General features: G+C 54.6%; 6 protein-coding genes across 6 annotated transcripts; 2 read left to right on the forward strand and 4 right to left on the reverse strand.

Moving 5' to 3' along the window:
• Positions 1–1997: 1997 nt before the first annotated feature.
• CCM_05301 (pathway-specific nitrogen regulator) lies at positions 1998–4422 on the reverse strand (the record flags this gene model as incomplete). The annotated part of the gene is made up of 5 exons (XM_006670445.1): positions 1998–2643; positions 2718–2952; positions 3013–3131; positions 3190–4313; positions 4384–4422. 5 exons carry the CDS (start codon positions 4420–4422, stop codon positions 1998–2000), a joined length of 2163 nt encoding a protein of 720 aa, XP_006670508.1.
• Positions 4423–5405: 983 nt separating this feature from the next.
• On the forward strand, positions 5406–6167 carry CCM_05302 (Oxidoreductase-like protein; the record flags this gene model as incomplete). Its single annotated transcript, XM_006670446.1, has 1 exon — positions 5406–6167. One exon carries the CDS (start codon positions 5406–5408, stop codon positions 6165–6167), a length of 762 nt encoding a protein of 253 aa, XP_006670509.1.
• An 845-nt stretch (positions 6168–7012) lies between these two features.
• Positions 7013–7755, reverse strand: CCM_05303 (xanthine phosphoribosyltransferase 1; the record flags this gene model as incomplete). The annotated part of the gene is made up of 2 exons (XM_006670447.1): positions 7013–7594; positions 7723–7755. 2 exons carry the CDS (start codon positions 7753–7755, stop codon positions 7013–7015), a joined length of 615 nt encoding a protein of 204 aa, XP_006670510.1.
• Positions 7756–8450: 695 nt separating this feature from the next.
• Positions 8451–11596, reverse strand: CCM_05304 (uncharacterized protein; the record flags this gene model as incomplete). Its single annotated transcript, XM_006670448.1, has 6 exons — positions 8451–9041; positions 9093–9467; positions 9559–10220; positions 10290–10420; positions 10769–10992; positions 11591–11596. The coding sequence occupies 6 exons, from the start codon at positions 11594–11596 to the stop codon at positions 8451–8453; spliced, it is 1989 nt and encodes a 662-aa protein (XP_006670511.1).
• Positions 11597–12490: 894 nt separating this feature from the next.
• CCM_05305 (uncharacterized protein) lies at positions 12491–13552 on the forward strand (the record flags this gene model as incomplete). Its single annotated transcript, XM_006670449.1, has 1 exon — positions 12491–13552. One exon carries the CDS (start codon positions 12491–12493, stop codon positions 13550–13552), a length of 1062 nt encoding a protein of 353 aa, XP_006670512.1.
• A 259-nt stretch (positions 13553–13811) lies between these two features.
• CCM_05306 (cytochrome P450 alkane hydroxylase, putative) lies at positions 13812–15519 on the reverse strand (the record flags this gene model as incomplete). Its single annotated transcript, XM_006670450.1, has 3 exons — positions 13812–13966; positions 14049–14375; positions 14448–15519. The coding sequence occupies 3 exons, from the start codon at positions 15517–15519 to the stop codon at positions 13812–13814; spliced, it is 1554 nt and encodes a 517-aa protein (XP_006670513.1).
• Between the last annotated feature and the right edge of the window lie 1177 nt (positions 15520–16696).

A 16696-nucleotide genomic window follows, 5' to 3' on the forward strand; every position in this document is an offset into this window, starting at 1 on the left:
GGCGCGGCGCCACTCGGCCATGGCCCAGAAGAGCGTGCCGACGTTGCGCAGCATGCTGCGGTTGCAGGGGCCGTCGCAGACGGTGTCGACAAAGGGCCGCAGCTCGGCCTCGGCGGCCGGCTCGAGCGCGAGGACGCGCAGCGCGAGGATGGCGAGCGTCACCGGGTTGACAATGAGCTCGACGCGCGCCTGGAACAGGCGCTCCTTGTCGCGCAGCGTGAGCAGGCGCCGCTGGCGGAATGGGTGCTCCCGCGTGGCGGGCAGCGCCGCGATGCTCGACGTCACGTCAAACGGGCTAAACACCTGCAGGTAGGCGAGCTCGTCCTCGGCCGACATCTCAATGGGGTGGTGCGACGCAATGTCTTTGGCGTCGTCGGTTTCGGGCACGAGCGTGGCGACGGGCCGGCTAAAGGGCAGGAGGCCGATGGGGTTGAGCGCCGCCATCATGAGCTGCTGCGACTGCGGCGGCTGCGCCAGCGGGTCCGCGGGGATCAGCGACCGCCGCAAGAGGTCGAGGATCTTATCCTTGTTGTCCGGCGCGGCGTAGCGTCCCGTCTTTTGCGTGCTGAGCAGCCGCGCATTCTCCTGCGTCGCCATCTCCAGGTCGCGCTGCAGCTGCGCGAACTGCTCGCGCAGCGCGTTCCGCTCCTTGACCTTGGCGGGGTCCAGCAGCGAGACGTTGCGCACCGGGTCGGGATGCGCCGCGTCGCGCGGGCGCTCGTCGGCAGCCTCTGCGGCGGGCGGGTTCGGTCGGCGCTGGAGCGCCGGCGGCGTGGGCACCGCCGGCTGCTGCTCCTCGTCGCCGGGCCGCATCGGTGGCTTCTTGAGGGGCGATGATTTTTGCTTCGCCCTCGACTTCCAGCGAGACGGGCTGTTGTGTATGCCCCTGGACGGCGAGGACGTGACTGGGTCTGGTCGGGCTGGGGGCAGCTCTGGCTCGGGTGGTGGCGGGTGGGCGGCGGCACCAGTGACTGGCTCGGGACGCGGTCTCCTGGGCACGAATTCGACAGTGGGATCTTCTCGCTCCTGCAAACGCGACGTGTCGGCTCGCGATTCGGTGCTTGTTCTCGTGGGCCCAGCTGGCGGTGGCTGTTGCTGTTGCTCCCCTGGTGGTGCTAAAATGCCCCCGCGGGCCAGGCGACGGGCAGGCGCTGCTGCTCCTGTTTGCTCCGCGGTTTGCGCGGCGGCGGCGTCTGCGGCAGCGGCGGCTTCCCTGCGCTCTATTATTTCCGGGTTATGGCGCATCATGCTGGCTCTGGTCGGCGACGCATACGAAGGGCGTCGCCGTCGCGACCGTGGAGAAGAGCGCTGTTCCTGGCTGGGGTTCAACCCGTCGGCGGCAGCAGCACCGGTCCGCCGTCGTTTTGGAGAGGGCTCATCCATAGTCCCATGTGTGTTCGGAGGGCACTTTGTTTTTATAAATGAGCTTCGAATTTCGGCATGCCCGCTTGTCCCGGTCGATATCGCGTGTTGATGAAAAAGTGTCAACGTTCTTGAAGATCCGTCGCGTAACCGTGACGGCGCCAAACAAAAAAGTGGGTATACACAGCTCAAAAAGGCAAGTCGGCATCTCAATGAACGCAAGTAGTCAAAGGGAGTGGTGAGACTGAAATTAAATTGTATTTTATCATGGGGAATAAAATTTACTAGCAAAATTTAGGGAAATCGTCGTCACGCCACTTCCTTCTGAAAATGCTGTGCAGTCCAACAACACCGGCCTGTGGGCAAGTCGCGTTAGCTTCCGGCTTGCCTTGCATCTGGCAATTCTTCAAAACCCGGGTTCGCATACTCTAGAACTGTCCATTTGTCATTTCTTACTTGTTCGATGGATCATTTCAAGTGGCCGCTGCCAAACGTCTCCTTTATACGATTCTACATGGCTGAAGGTTGCGGTTTATAAACTACTATGCAATATTCTGTCGTACCTGTTACTGAGCTTTGTTCTTCTGTGGATGGGCTAATAGGGAATTTAGTGAAGCCCGAAGCCCCTCGAATTTTCATGCATTTGCAAACCCGTGCTCAGCTAATTTCGGCCCCTGCAGGAATGCTAAAGGCTCCTTCAATGGAATAGGTTGCAACACGAGCTTTTCCATCATGCTCATTGCTTCCTTTATCCGCTTCGATTCCTCCTCCAATATACACCTTGTCTGATCTCCTACAATCAAACTCCGGGCAAGTCGGTCATCGGTGAAGAGATTTGGTCTGCTGAAATATGGCTCGACAGACGTGTTTTGAGAGTCTGGGTCCATGGTAGCTCCTGCGCCGATTTGCAGGTCAATGTTCCAATTCTGGGCAAGGAGACTCAGGATACTGACCGCCTGCTCAGCGAACTGATGGCACGGTGCGATTTCTGCAAGTCCGTCCATACCCTGCTGTACATTGTCAATAATGTTTGGATCGACTGTTGTGCCGCGACCGTCCGCATTTGGACGAGCGGTCAAAATGCCAATGGAAAGCAACGTGACGGAGGAGGTGAGTATAAAGTACGGTAAAAACGTCGGTGTTCTTTTGAGCGTGTACAGTTGCGCATACCACCTCAATAGGGCACTCATTGAGTTTGCTGATTGCAGACAGACCTTCTTCGGGACGACCGCAGACCCTATGATATCTAGGCGAAGAAATGGCCGAAAAAGCAGGAGAATGCTGAAATGGTATTGCATGCTACGTCTAGGTTATTAACGGTGCAAGACTGGGTTATCGCTCGACTTGGGACTTACTGAGAAAATAAGACAGCCGGGGTAAAGTTGTGGCCTAGTTTGAGAACGGTGGGCACATTGTCAAACCAAGTGACGCAGCTTGCGTAGATGGCCAATAACCGCTTTGCCGTGACTTGCTCTCCCGGTGAATGAAATAGGTAGACGATTTGATGGGTCAACTCGCTTAGCTCGACGTAGCTCCTGAATACCGAACGCACATGAGACAGCTGTCCATGGAAACCGTTCGGTGGCGTGCCTGAATGAAATCAGCACCGACCGAAAAGGACCCAAAGCACTAAGCGCAGCTAGAGCTAACCTGCGTCTGTGTAGGGAAGCCAAGGTGAGTTCTCAATGGCTTGCAGAATGGGTGGTTTCGGCGGCCCGATGACTTGCTTCGAGAAACACGGCAACGAGTACGTCGCAAGTGACCATGCCCTATCGCACAGCAACTGTTAGCCGTATACTTGCACAAGAGACCGAAAACGCAACTCACTGGTCCAACGAAAAAGCTCCCCAGTAGGTGGCACTCAAGACGGCAAACTCATCCGTCTCTCTCCCCTCGGACGACCGCTCCACCATGCGATGCAGGCCCATCTCGACCGCAAGTCGCATGCTCTGGCCGGCATAGGCCATACTCTCGCTCGAGTGGCCGCAGCTCGCCTCCCGGATCGACAGCACCCCCAACGCCTGAATCACGAGCAGCGAGTGGTGGTCGGGCTCCCGGTGCAGGAGCCGGAGCGCCTCGTTGAAGAAGTGCTGGCCGGGTGGGCAGCACGGCTCGTCGGGGCGGGCGGCCTCGGACCCCGGAAACCGGGAGAAGCGGCACCCGAGAGAAAGCAGCGCGTTGACGAGCAGCGGGGAGCAGTACCGGGGCCGTCCCTGGCAAAAGTCGCGGAGAAACTGCTCCTTGCTGAGCGAGGCAAAGGTGGGATGCTCCCAGCAAAAGTACAGCCCGAGCAGGTGGGCTACCAGTTCCATGCTGCTGGTGACCGTGGTCCACGTTTCGCGGCCTTGCCTCATGACGGAATCTTGCAGGGATGCGACGGCGTCACCGAGAGCGCGGGGCTCGTCGGTGCCATCGACGACGTGCGTGGCGTGCCGCGACTCGGCCCACGCGGCGAGGCGGGATCGCGCCGGCTCCGGAAGGTCAGACAAGTCCTGTAATGTCGCGCGCTCGGAGAGGATTGTCTCGCGCCGTGCTTGGCTCCAATTCGGGGACTTTTGCCGGATGCTCTGCTCAACGGTCAAGGGTGGTGTTTCCCCCATCCCGCCCGGGTCGAAGAGCGCGTCGTTTGTACTGGGCGGTAGGATTCGACGAGCACTAGCGCTGCCGCTGTCGGCGGCCGGAGCAGCGATGGCCTTGGGTCGCTGTTCTGTGCTCGCAAGCCAACTTGCGATGCTATCAATGGACTGTCGGGCCTGTAGCCGAGCCAAGATTTCGCTTTGCACAATGGGCTGTCCAAGGCCCGCCAGGACTAGATTGGTTTTATTTTGCTGTTCTCTTAACGCGTCGAGCTCTTTTCGAAGTTGGGGTTTGGATATTCGCGTGGGAGTCTCATAGACGCAATTCTGGTTGCTTCTAGCTTTGCATCCGCCGCAAGGCTGGTTTCCGTCGCACTGGACGTTTCTTGTCAGCGTGCTCGCAACATGGTGCGAACGGAGCCGATGGGAAATGAAGACATCCTACCTTGGCGCGTTTTCGGCGACATTCGTCGCAGGCGTTCATCGTTACCGTACCGGGGACGCGACGTCGTTTCGTTTGTTGAATGTTGGTTGATGGCGTGGTTCTGGATGTCGCCATCTCGAACCTGTCACTTCTCTCTGTTGGTGGTACCCTTCTGTCTGTTTTCTCTTGGCTTTCCATTCTCATCTTGTGGGAAGCGTGAATGTTCATAAGCGCTGTCAGTCACCAGTTATTTCGGGGGTTGTTTCGTTCTTTCCCATCTCGACAAGTTCGGGCCGCCGATGTGTGTGACGGGTTGCTTGGTGCGTCATGGTGACGCTGCCAATATGCAAACCCGCGAAGTGTATCAGATTAGTTTGTAGTAACTCTGCCCACTCATTTGGTGGCTTAGCGGTGAACTATTGTTTTCCATTGTAAAGAAGAATTGGCTCTACTTCGAGCTTTGTCTGCATTAACGCCAAACGCCGACCAAAAATCAGACAGTGTCAAGGGCAAGTGTAAATAATTGCATCACTACAACGACACCTATCGTGGAAATACTCGAAAGCTATAGATGCTAGTAGTCTCGTTTAGGAAGACCACAGGCTTTAAAACAAATTCATTCTGGAAATGGCATCTTAGGATGGTCGAAGCATCAATCTCGTTCTCGCTTGGGATTTGCGCGTCAAGTTCAGGTCTAGTGAGTACCTGAAGCGGAGGCGCTGATAACTCTTGTTTCACATGTCTTTTATCTTTGAAGGACTATCAGTTGCAATAGTGTGTCTTGTATAATTATTGTAGACATTTCATCAAAAACAGAAAACCACACTGATCGCGGACTGTTGGAGCCAATGTGTGACAGTAGCCTACTTGCCTACCAACCCAATTCTTCCCACTAGCAAACTTGTGCTCTGACATCATCCCGATCACAGCCGACCACGGCGCAAGCCACGCTTTTTTTTTTCTCTCTCACACCTCGCGCCGGGTAACAACACCACCAACAAAATTATTCATGTTGCTGCATGACGCGGTACCCCTGATTGAACATGTTGGCGCCCTCGCGATTCGCGCCGAGGGTGTGTCGGCTCTGTCGCCGCGTTTCTTCTCCCTCTGCCCGGCGAGCATTTTCCTCGGCCACGACGCCGACGCCGCCGCCGGGGGAGCCTACCTGGCCACAGCGCCAACCGCGCGGCGAGTACTACGACATTCTCCTGCGCGATCCCACGCCGTACGGCGCGAGCATCAACAAGTCCGACGACGCGAGCCCTTTACCGTCCTCCCCCGCTGCAGGCAGCCGGCCCGCCAAGACGTACGAGACCATTTCCTCGCGCACCGCCTACTCCGACTCCAACAGCAGCACCGCGGCCGCCGACCGCGCGCGCGTCATCTTTGGCTCGCGGCTGCTCGGTCCCGCTGAGCGCGCCGAGCGCGCGGCCGGGCGGCAAGCGCGGGCGACCATGGTCGCGGGCGTGCGCGTGCCCCCGCGGCCCGAGGAGCCGGACAACTGCTGCATGAGCGGGTGCGTCAACTGCGTGTGGGACCTGTTCCGCGAGGACATGGAGGAGTGGACGCTGCAGTCCAACGAGGCCAAGAAGCGTCTGGCCGCCGCCGCCGCCGCCGCTGCTGGTGCTGCTCCGCCGGGCGAAGCCGATGGGAAGACGCCGCCGGCGGTGGGCGATGCCACGATTGCCAAGGACATGTGGACAGACGACCTCTTCCAGAACGTGCCCGTGGGGATCCGCGAATTCATGAAGCAGGAGAAGCGGTTAAAGGAAAAGCATCAGCGCGAGGGGACGAGCGGAGGTTAACAGTGACGGCAGAAGATCACTCACTGTTTGGAGGTACATTTTTGGAGCATTCACTGGCGTTTCCCGGCAAGCAAGACTTGTTTTTTTGTTTTTTTTTGTTTTACATTTTTTACATTTTCAAAGATGGATTGGGAGTAGACGCACTTGATACATGACAGGATGACAGAGTCGCGGGATGTCGGGCCGGCGGGGGGGCATGTGTCCAGCTCCATCTGACATAGACTAGATATAGAATATACATGTACATGTCCGTGACTCGCCGTGGTTCGTCAGCGAGGCATCTCAGCGTTCTCGTTTGGAATCATCGCCCCCGTTCGGCGCTGCCATCGCCGAAGCTGCAGAGCTCGTCCTACATGGTGGACACTACGTTACCGAAGCGTTACCGAAGCGCACGCCGCTATGCAAATGCACACCCCCTCGTACAGCGATGCATGCCCGCCGTCCTGCGGCAAGGATCCCGGCCTTGTGTAACGCGTATCGCTGCCTGGTGAGTGGTGGCTTGAAGCGAAGGAAAACGTGTTTTCGTGTTCCAGGTTGATGCCTCGGCACATGCGATTCCAGGAGAGGATACGGTAGGGTGTCAAGATAGTATCCGGGTTGTGCATCTACATTGCATTCTATCCGAGACAATGACGAATAAAGGAAAGAGATGAAATTCGATATGAGTATGCCCTCCAAGGCCTAGCGCCTTCTATTTACATTATTTTTGCTTGTGCGTTTTTCTTGTCTTTGGTATTGAGGATCGTGTCGCGCGTCCCGTCAGTTGTCTATTTTGGTCGGATATCATTCGTAAATTTGGAGGCACCCAGCATGATGGGTACGTTGTAAGGAACAGACGCGGACGTCTACTGACTGGGCACCGAGTTCCTGTCATGCTCCTCAATGTCGATGGCCTCCCAGGGGTAGTTGATCCAGACGTCGGAAACGGTGCGCGCGGCGTGGTAGCGGGCAGGCACCATGTCGCCGGGCAGAATTCCCTTCTTGGGCTTGTCCTTGTTGTGTAGGACGAAGATGCTAAACTCCGTCTTGGGCTGGGCGTCGCCGTCGGGCATCTTGCGCCGGGCCTCCTCAACATCTTTTTCGAGCTCCTTGACGGCGTACTCGAGTGTGGTGCGGGTGTCGTCGACTTCGTCGACAATGAGGATGCGCTTGCCAACCAGGTTCTTCATGTGGCCGAGCGCGGTGAGGTCGAGCCACTGGGTGCGCGTCACCTTGGTGCCGGGCGTCTCGACTTCGGGGTCCTCGCCGAGCTGCTCATAGAGGGAGAGGCCAATGGCCTGAATGGGGATGTTGGGGGAGCCGGGCTGCTTGAGGAAGGAGCGCAAGATGCGGGCGGGAATGTAGCCGCCGCCGCCAATGGCAATCATGAGCTGGGGCTGAAAGTCGGCGAGCAGCCGGTCGGCCGACTCCTTGCACAGGTTGTGCACCTGCAAGAGGGTGGGTTAGCACGAGAGGGCGAGTGGAGGGTTCCAGAGGTCCGCCACAAAAGCTTGTCGCAAATTATTTCATGCAATATCACCTCCCAGCTGCCGCGTCTCGAACCAGGGACACTCACATCATTGTAGGTAACGTAGAGCTTTTCGACCATTTTGAATGTATTGCGTGTGCGTGCTGGCTAAGGCGTCACTGGCGGGGTAGATGGACGCCGTTGGAGGGGTGAGAAGAAGCTTTGGAGCAGCGACGGGTGGCTGGTGGTATCAAAGAGCACAAAGGGTCAACGTAGTCGAGATGAAGCAGAGAGCCGCGGACGAGAGAAACACGGGAGCAAGATGCCCAATAGAGGAGAAGAAGAAGAAGAGAAGAAGAGGGAAAAACCCGAGGCCGCGAGAAATTTCCTATCGAAACTTTTTTTTCTCGCCCACCACCGAGGTGCCCCGCGCTGCACCAAAATAGGCAGTCATGGCCCCTCCACGAAAAGTAGGGAAGCCACTCACACTCCACCATCGGCCTCCCGTCACGCCAGTCAGCATCCACTGCTTGTTAAATTTCGCATCTGAGTCTCGGTCCCAGCCATTGGTCTGATTCCCTGCTAAATATGCAAGACTTTGTCCAGAGACCATGCATGCAGCATCTTGCATCCTTGCCTGTGTTGGCGCCCGCATGCCTCCTGCATCAACCTCCGACGACCGGAACATGACGGAGAAAAAACAGAGTTGGTTATACATGGAAATTTCCATGTGGGTATCCAAGAATGCAAACACATTCAAACCTTCCTTCGTATAGTACTCATGTGTGATTATGCACGTCTGTGCCTCAGCTGCACCCTTCTGCACCCTTCTGCACTCATCTGCAGCCCGCACGCCCTGGTGTAAATGAGATGCGTGACTCTTCGCTTGTAAACCACCACTCCAGCCTGCTTGGAAACTTGCAGCATGTCCATCCATCCTCTGAGTGGCCGTGATCTGCACTGCTCCTGCATTCAATGCTGACGCTGTCTCGCTCCACAGGCGTGTCTTGTCGTAAATACGTCGTCTTCTTGTAACAGAAACAAGCTGGTTGCTCATACACTCGTACAGTGTCGACCCCGACCCGGCACTGGCCCAGCGCTCTCGCCCCGCCACTTTTATACCCAACAACGACGCCGCGGCAGATGCCCAGTGCCTCGTCGTGATAGATGTCCACGTTGGTCACCTCGTCAAGTTCCGCGTAGGAAAAATACGCATGCTCAAACGGCGGCGACAGGTTCATCGGGTTCTGATAGAAAACTTCTTCCTCCTCGCCTTCTGCATTCCGAGCTGCCCTTCCTAGTGGATACACGGCACCCATTCGGGATATGCCATGTATCAGGGTAGTAGCATCATCTTCCATCCACAAATCCTTGCCATAGTCCATGTAAGGTCCCAACATGACTTCTCCGGAAAGAGTCATACGTAGCTGTGACAAATTAGATTCTGCACCAGTCTCGGGACACAATTATGTACGTACTAGTAGGCTGCCTGCAAATTGAGGCAATGTGGCTCCAGGGGGTAGCAACGGGATACGAAATCCAAACTTATCAATTCCACCACAGATTGGCACAAATATCCAAGCCACCCATTTCTTCTTGACGGGATTGAGGCGCTGGAAGCACGAGTAGGCTGACGGGGCCTGCTTGGTGTGAGCATGGATCGCCGCAATCGTGCCAGACGAAATGAAAAAGGTAATTCCAAACGAATGCCGGGTTTCAATCGTGCCCAAGCGCGGACATATCGGCTGCAGATCGGGCGAGAGCTGGTCATCGGTTAGTACGGGTGGCCCTGGTGTATCCCACGATCGCAATGGGGGCATCAATTTGTGTGGATAGAGCCGACCGAGCCCAAACTGCATAAATGAATTAGTATGAAATCTGGCATAAAGTGCTTTGTACTATTCAAACCTTGAAAAGTGTTGATAGTTGGCCAAGTTGCCTTACGCTACCGACTACGTAGGCGTACGTCTCGCTCCGTATCGGGCTTCTGGGTGGAACGTCTGCTAGTCGCTCAATCTCGCGCAATCCGTAAGAGTCTATCGTGAGGCGGAAGTAGGAACCGTCTCCGGGCATTGCTGGTCGGTAAGCAGAGCCTCTCTGCCATGATCCTATTTGCGACAGCACCGTCATTGATGGCATGCTCACGTTGGCTCCAGCTATGAGCTTGCGAATAAACTCCTTGGCAAGAGCATAGCGCCAGAATGTGGTGTGTCGAAGGTTGTCGCATATCAGTAGCATCAATTCACTCGGAAGCATATCCCAAGGCATGTGCCAGTGCGTGGCAGCGTGCGCCAGGGCAAGACTCGCCGCGTCATGATCCAAGATGGTCAGCGGCAAGGGCCAAAAACCACGCCACGGGTACCGAGCATGGGCGGCATACCATAGATGGTGTGCCGTGATGTGTTTATGCTCGCGTGTTTGCTGAAGAAATAACTGGAAGCAGTCTCGGTGGACCGTGACGCTTTCGAGCTCGCCGACGCACTTGGAACATCTCGGGAGCTGGCAAAATGTCCAAGGCGTGCCGGGCTTTTGGTTGCAGTAGATGGCGATAGGAAATGTCGAGGCATCAACTACTCGACAGGCAAAGGTGAAGCGATCTCCAATCACTGCACGAGGGTGAATAGAGTCGCCATCAGTCTCAAGGACAGGAAACTGTGTTTTCGCGGACTACTTACGGGCCATCATTCGTTCGCCCACGTCAAAGTAGCAGGCGCACAGGGAGCATTCTGGGTGGATGCGAACATGGCGATGTCCTTCGTGCTTGTCGGTAGCTGGTCCCATTCTTGGGGCGCTCATAATGACAAGCCTGCAGAACAGCTGCGATGTGATATGGAGCTGATGATTTCGACGAGAAGAAGACGGGAGGCGGCAAAGGGGGTGTTGGTGGCGATGATGGTGGTGATGCGTTGGTGGTGAGGCGTTGGTGGTGATGATGTTTGGTACAAGGCTTACAAGGCTGGCCAGGCGGGCCAGGCGAGGCTGGCTGCTTCACCACTAGTTAAAGTACCTAAGTCAACTGTGGTCACTCAATGCAGACGGAAGACAGACAACCTATGTGACTGCTGATGTATACGCAGGACACAGTATGATTGTCGGTATCATAATAGGAAGGATAAAATATTAAGTTTGTAAATTCGGGTTTATAGGCACGCACTTTGTTGATCCCCTTCTTGCAACAACACGCACACCTGCTGGCAGCTCCATGTGGCCGCTTCCAGTCTTCGTTAATAGGGTCTCTCCTGTTATATCAATAAACAGTATCACTTCACAGTCCTTGCAGTCGAGTTCTCGAGCGTAATCGGTGGCTGAATACTCGTGAAACTGCCGTTTATCTAGATCTCCGAAGACGGCCGTTGTAAAGTGTCGCCATCGGCGTACCTGGAAAGATGAGCAGAGAGCTTACTACCGTCCTAGGGGAAAACCCCTTACTAGATCAGCAGTTGCTAGATCAGCTGCTGTAGTTTCAGCTGTTGCCATATTACTCTAAGGAGAGCTTGGTGAGAATTCTTGCGATTGCCCGAACGCAACAGCACTGCGCGGATCCACCATCTTTTAACTATGTTGCGGGGTTTATCCATACCGACGATAATAATAAGCGTGGATAGTCAGGTAACCTAAGACATGGCGTCGTTTTATGATGCCGAATGACGCGGATATATAAAGTGGCCACTTATCCCTTATAGCTTTATCTAATATAAGGCTGGTTTCCTTATTATCTTCGCTTTCTATTATTCCTCTGTGAGCTGTGTTAGCTGCGCTGCTGTCTTATGTAACCATACAGACGCTCCATAGTTATGAGCTAAATTGCTTCTCTACAGGTCCTAGGTAACTCCCAGGCTACTCCCACAGAAGGCGCAGTAGAACCAACGGAACTCATCTTCACCTCTACAGAAGCCAGCTACTCAGAAGCCCTACTCTTCTACAGAACTGGGGGGATGTATAAGACTTAGGGCAAGTGCTCACCACTTTTGCTTACACACATAGTAAATGTGTGATAGCTTCCCTGTATTAGTGGGTAGCTAGCATTGCCTGGCGCCGATTCCAGTCAACAAATATATAGCAAGATATTTCCATATAAAAACAATCAAATCATTTCTGGCTGTGACCGTCTTTGTACATTCATAGCTGACAAGTCTCATCATCACCATCGCTAATGACCTCGACGCCATCTCGTCGAGTGTCAGGCACGTCCGACACCTGACCACAATCGGCAACTTGTACAGACGGAGTACATTCTTGAATAGTTGAACGGCTTTCAGAGAAAATATATTTTTAAATTAGTCCATATTTTCAATTTCTTTTCAATTCACGCCCTCTCCCAAACTATATATTCGCCGCGCTCGACTCGGCCCATGAAACTTCTGCTATTTTTCTATACTTTTCCTACGGCGCACCCGCAAATATTATCTTGTTGGCATTGAGTTATTATATCTTGTTGGCATTGTTTGCCAACCACCGGCCAGACTTGCCGCGCGCTAGCAAAGCTTCGCTTATTTTTTTAGAGTATATTGTCAAGTCCGTTGGTCACATACTGTGGCCGCGTCTTGTGTTTTTCCATGTACCCGCGCTTCTTATGACCACAATACCTGCCACTCTTCTGCTAGCAGCCTTACTATGGTTGGAACTCTGCTGCGACCAAAGTCAAGAACTGTATCGAGATAGACTTTGCAGTGGCAAGATGGCAGAAATTCTGGTCTGCAATAGCGCGTCTATATAGGTAAAACCACGACTCCCTCCCAATGGCATCGATCCAACCTGGATCCAATTCCCATATTCCATCTCCCTCACAGATACCTCTACTCCAAGATCAATCCTGCTCAGCCTACTTCTACCCTCAATCAGAAACTGGACAGACAACCAACCAATCAACGCAATCATGGTTCGCCCGGTCAACACCGTGTACCGAAACACCATGGAAGTGAGCAACGAGATTGAGTACTTTGGCCCTGCAGAGTTTCCTATGCGCAGAGCAAAGACACAAACCCGGCAGCACGAGATTCGCCATGCAGAAGATATCGAGTTCCTCCGCCAAATTCGACATGATCTCCGCCGATGTGGTCAGGGTAGCTACAGCCTTGACGACCTTGGCAAATTCCTTCGCCACTACAACCTCGTGGTTTACTCGTCCATCAACGACGCCGAACTCATCTACCAGTCCGAGTGTCGCGCCATCAGGGAAGGTTTCCTTTCCCAGCGAGCTAGTGGCTCCTTCTTTTGCCACCTCAAAGCCAAACACGAAGCCCGTGCAAGCGAGAACGCTCTCCTCAGCAAGGCGGCCAGTGCTTTTGAACTTGAAAAGGCCGAGCTTCTCGAGGCCAAGGAGCTCATGTACCGCCAGCTCATCATGAATGCTTTTCTCACCTGCGAGCTCAGCTGGGATACGCAACGATACGCCATCAACGGCGTCCGCCAGGGTAGCCTGAGTGACAAGCCAATCGAAGGGCCTCATCTCAAGAAGGACCCCGAAGACAGCCTGGGTGGCCTCTATCGCCTCCAACTCACCTGGGTCCCCGCCCCCAATGCCACAAGATATCCGGCCCGCATCTATATCGACCGCCTCGCGAGTGGAAAGTTCGCGACGGAGCACATTGCTTGGAGAAGCTACGACCGCGGCGATAATGGCTGGGAAAGCCACCCCCATCTAGCCCCGACCGTCCTCATTGAGGCCAGCATTCGCTGCCGCCATGTCGCAGGGAGCCAGCGCCAGGATCGCTTCCTGGCGGAGCTCCACGAGATGGCTGAAGCGGAATACAAGAAATCACTTCGTCCTTGGCAGAGACTGGTCTACAAAACTGGTGACTACCAGAGAGCTTATTCTTTTCCCATTCAGCCTACTTCCATCCGGCCTCAAACAATCAGTACCCTTCAAAAGAAAACACTAAAAAAATCGGAAAACACTACCAGGAAATTGAGCGCGTGTTTTCGGAAAGACTTTTGAACAGTCTCATAGTACAATATCTGTACGGCACTGTACAAGATAAAGGATGGCGTCTCCCTGTATGATCGGGACTTAGAAGCGGAATATAGACTAGCATTGTTTTGTATAAATGAGGACTTTACCGCTACCTTTTGTCTCTTGTAAACGTGGAAAATCATTACGTTGTCGCAGTATGTACCTGCAATGAAGGCATAAAATTGTTTCAGAAAAAGACCAGGCCCATTGCCTCATTGTTTATTTACGCGTCAACCGTACCACCTCATGCCCATTCCAGCTTGACCTTGACTCCATGCTTGCACGTAATGGCCAGGGCAAAGAGCTCCTCCCAGTCTCGGCTCTCTCGCGAGTCCATAGTCCGAAAGGTCTGTACCATGCGCGCCACCAAGTACTGCGACTCGAGCAGCGCAATCTGCTCTGTGCACCACCCGCGTTAGCTCATCTATTCGAAACTCGACGGGGTTTGTCCCTCCCCGTGCCAATTTGGTAATGAACTCACGGCCTAGGCAGATGCGTGGTCCGCCATTGAATGGGAGATAAGCCCAGCCGGGGCGCAGGCCAGCCCACCGATCGGGGCGGAACTTGTCCGCGTCGGCACCAAAGACGGCCTCGTCTCTGTGCATCGCGAAGACGTTGTAGACGACAAAGGTGCCCTTTGGTACCAGCAGTGGCTCGGTGCCGTCCTTGCCGCCCCCGGCGGGCAACGTCGTGTCGCGTGTGGCCTCTCGTGCATTGGTGGGTATCACAGGATGCAGGCGGAGTGCTACTCGGCTTGTCAGCGCAAATGCTTCTTGGTCCTGGGGCGATCGCTCCAAAGGAGGAGCATCTAGAGGCCAGGGAGTTTTGTCTCGCTCTGTTCTCTTTGTTTACACACAGGGTGTGGTCGCACACAACTTACATTCCTGAACGCACCGACAAAGGTACACCATCTGCTTCAGCTGCTCTGGCGAGGGTGGCGCATCGCCACACACGCCGCGCACTTCCTGTCTCAGCGTCTCGTACATGGCAGGCTCCTTGGCCAGCATGAAGAACAAGTTGCAGAGCAGACTGGCCGTGGTGTCGCGGCTCGCCAACAACAGGTGCAGCATCTGGTCTCGCAGGACTTTGCGGTCTTGCGTGACAGCGGCAAGCTTGGTCAGCACGTTGAGCTCCGGCGACTCGCCTGCATCTGTGTTCTGCAGGGCGTCGTCGATGAAGTCATCCATGTACCGGAAGACGCGCTTCTTGGCCTGCTCCGCGGCGCGGTTGTAGCGCAGGATTTGGAGCGGGCCAAGACACATCTTCTTGATGACCTCTTCCGAGCATATGGTGTAGTCTTCAAAAAACTGCCACTCTTTCTCGTGCGACTTGGTCTTGTCCAGCATGTGAGAGGACGTTGCGGTGAGGAACTCGGTGGCAAAGTCCATGGTCAGGGCAAAATACAGGGGCTGCAAGTCCACCTCGTCTCCATTCTGTGGGATGTGGTGCAGTAAGCTCTGGAAGTGGTCTTCGAGCATCGCCGTCACGGCCACTTTGTCTCTGTTGGCGAAGCAGGGCCGCAGCAGGGCCCTGGTGTGCGACCAAGGCGCACCATTGACGCTGAAGATGCCGGTTCCCAGAAGCGTAGAGATGGCGTCACGACGCAGCTTGGGAAGCTCAAAGTCATGAAAGGACGTGGCAAGTAGGGTTTTGATGTTTTGGCTGTCGTTGGTAAAGATGGTCTCCCAGACGCAACTCTTCATAGAGTACGTGGAACCAAACTGCTTAAACAGTCTGCATGTGGAGGTGAGATAGTTGTCCTCTCTTTTGCGAAAGATAATGTCATAGATAAAATCAAGGCCAAAAAATCCATCTTTGATAGGGCCTGTAGGGCAGGTAGTTTGGCAGTGCTTGCTCCGTCTTACACTGAAGTGTCGCAAGAGTAACGAGTAGACAAGGTGAAGGACGGCTGGCGCGAGCAGTAGCATGAAGACGGCTGTGACGATGCCCATTTTTTCTGTAAATATAGTAGTTTAAATGTAAAAGAAATGACAAAATGTACTTGGAGAACATTCATAACAATATCCAGTGCTGCTTCCCGGCGTCTAATATATACCATTTATTACCCGTCCTGTTCATCCCTTCCTCTTCGACCACATGCCTATCCCGGAACTGGCACCGGTCAATAAACTCTCCATAACATCATAACTTTGCTCTGCTTTCAATCCGGGCCCCATGTTCGTGTCTTGTTCACCATGACAGAATTTCCAAAAATATGACGGACGAATCAACGGCCCTTGCCCGCCCTCCCCCGACCCTCGGACGCTGCATTTTATTGCCCCGTCAGCTGGGGTCAAACAAATGGTCATCGCAGCGGCTATTTGCATCCCGTCATGTTTTACAAGCAGTCCTAGTACTGGAGTGTCCGATCCTGCGGGCGTAGCTTTGCCTGTGGCATGCTCGAGTTGAGATCCGCTGTCTTCCCATCTGGTCCTTCCCCAGGAGCAACCGAGCGCCTGGTTCGTGCACCTTCCCATAGCGTATTGTGTGGCGCTGAAGATAGTTAACACCGTGCTGTGTCTCATATCTGATCCCCGGGTGGGATCTGCGCTCGGCGTCCAGCGATTCGGCGGGCTAGGTGTGCGGTAACTTGCAAGTCACCGAGGCAGGTTTCCAATTACTTTAGTACTGTCTCTACGGGACTAGGCTTAAACACGGTCCTGTTCTACTGCAGTCAGAGCCATATACAAGAGCCTACTCATGACACCATGGATGAGCTCGAACAGGCTCTTCCTCCGTCAGGGTTCCTGTCCTTGTCAGCATCTTCGTTCTCGCACGACGCCCCCTTCGATCTCCGTTTTGCGACGTTCTTTACAGAATCGACATATTCCTTCAGCACTGTCCGTCTATATTTCATTGTCAACAGCTGGGCATGACCGATCTCTCCTCGTATTGCTTGTGGATCAACGGTTAGGCGCAGTGTCCCAGAACCACGGGCCTGGGTTAACTTCTGATCTCACTGACTGGGGTTGTGTTTGCTCAATATTGATTTGATTGCCGTCAGCTTTGCCTTTCCAGGTCGACGCGCGCCGCTGGCGAAGCAGCGCCTCGGGTGAACTGCATGTGCTGTGTTGCGCAGCTACTCGCGCATCCGAACCAGCGGGAGAGCCTTGAGACACTGGCTCGAGC

Source organism: Cordyceps militaris, assembly GCF_000225605.1.
Source record: "Cordyceps militaris CM01 unplaced genomic scaffold CCM_S00004, whole genome shotgun sequence".
NCBI lineage: Eukaryota > Fungi > Ascomycota > Sordariomycetes > Hypocreales > Cordycipitaceae > Cordyceps > Cordyceps militaris.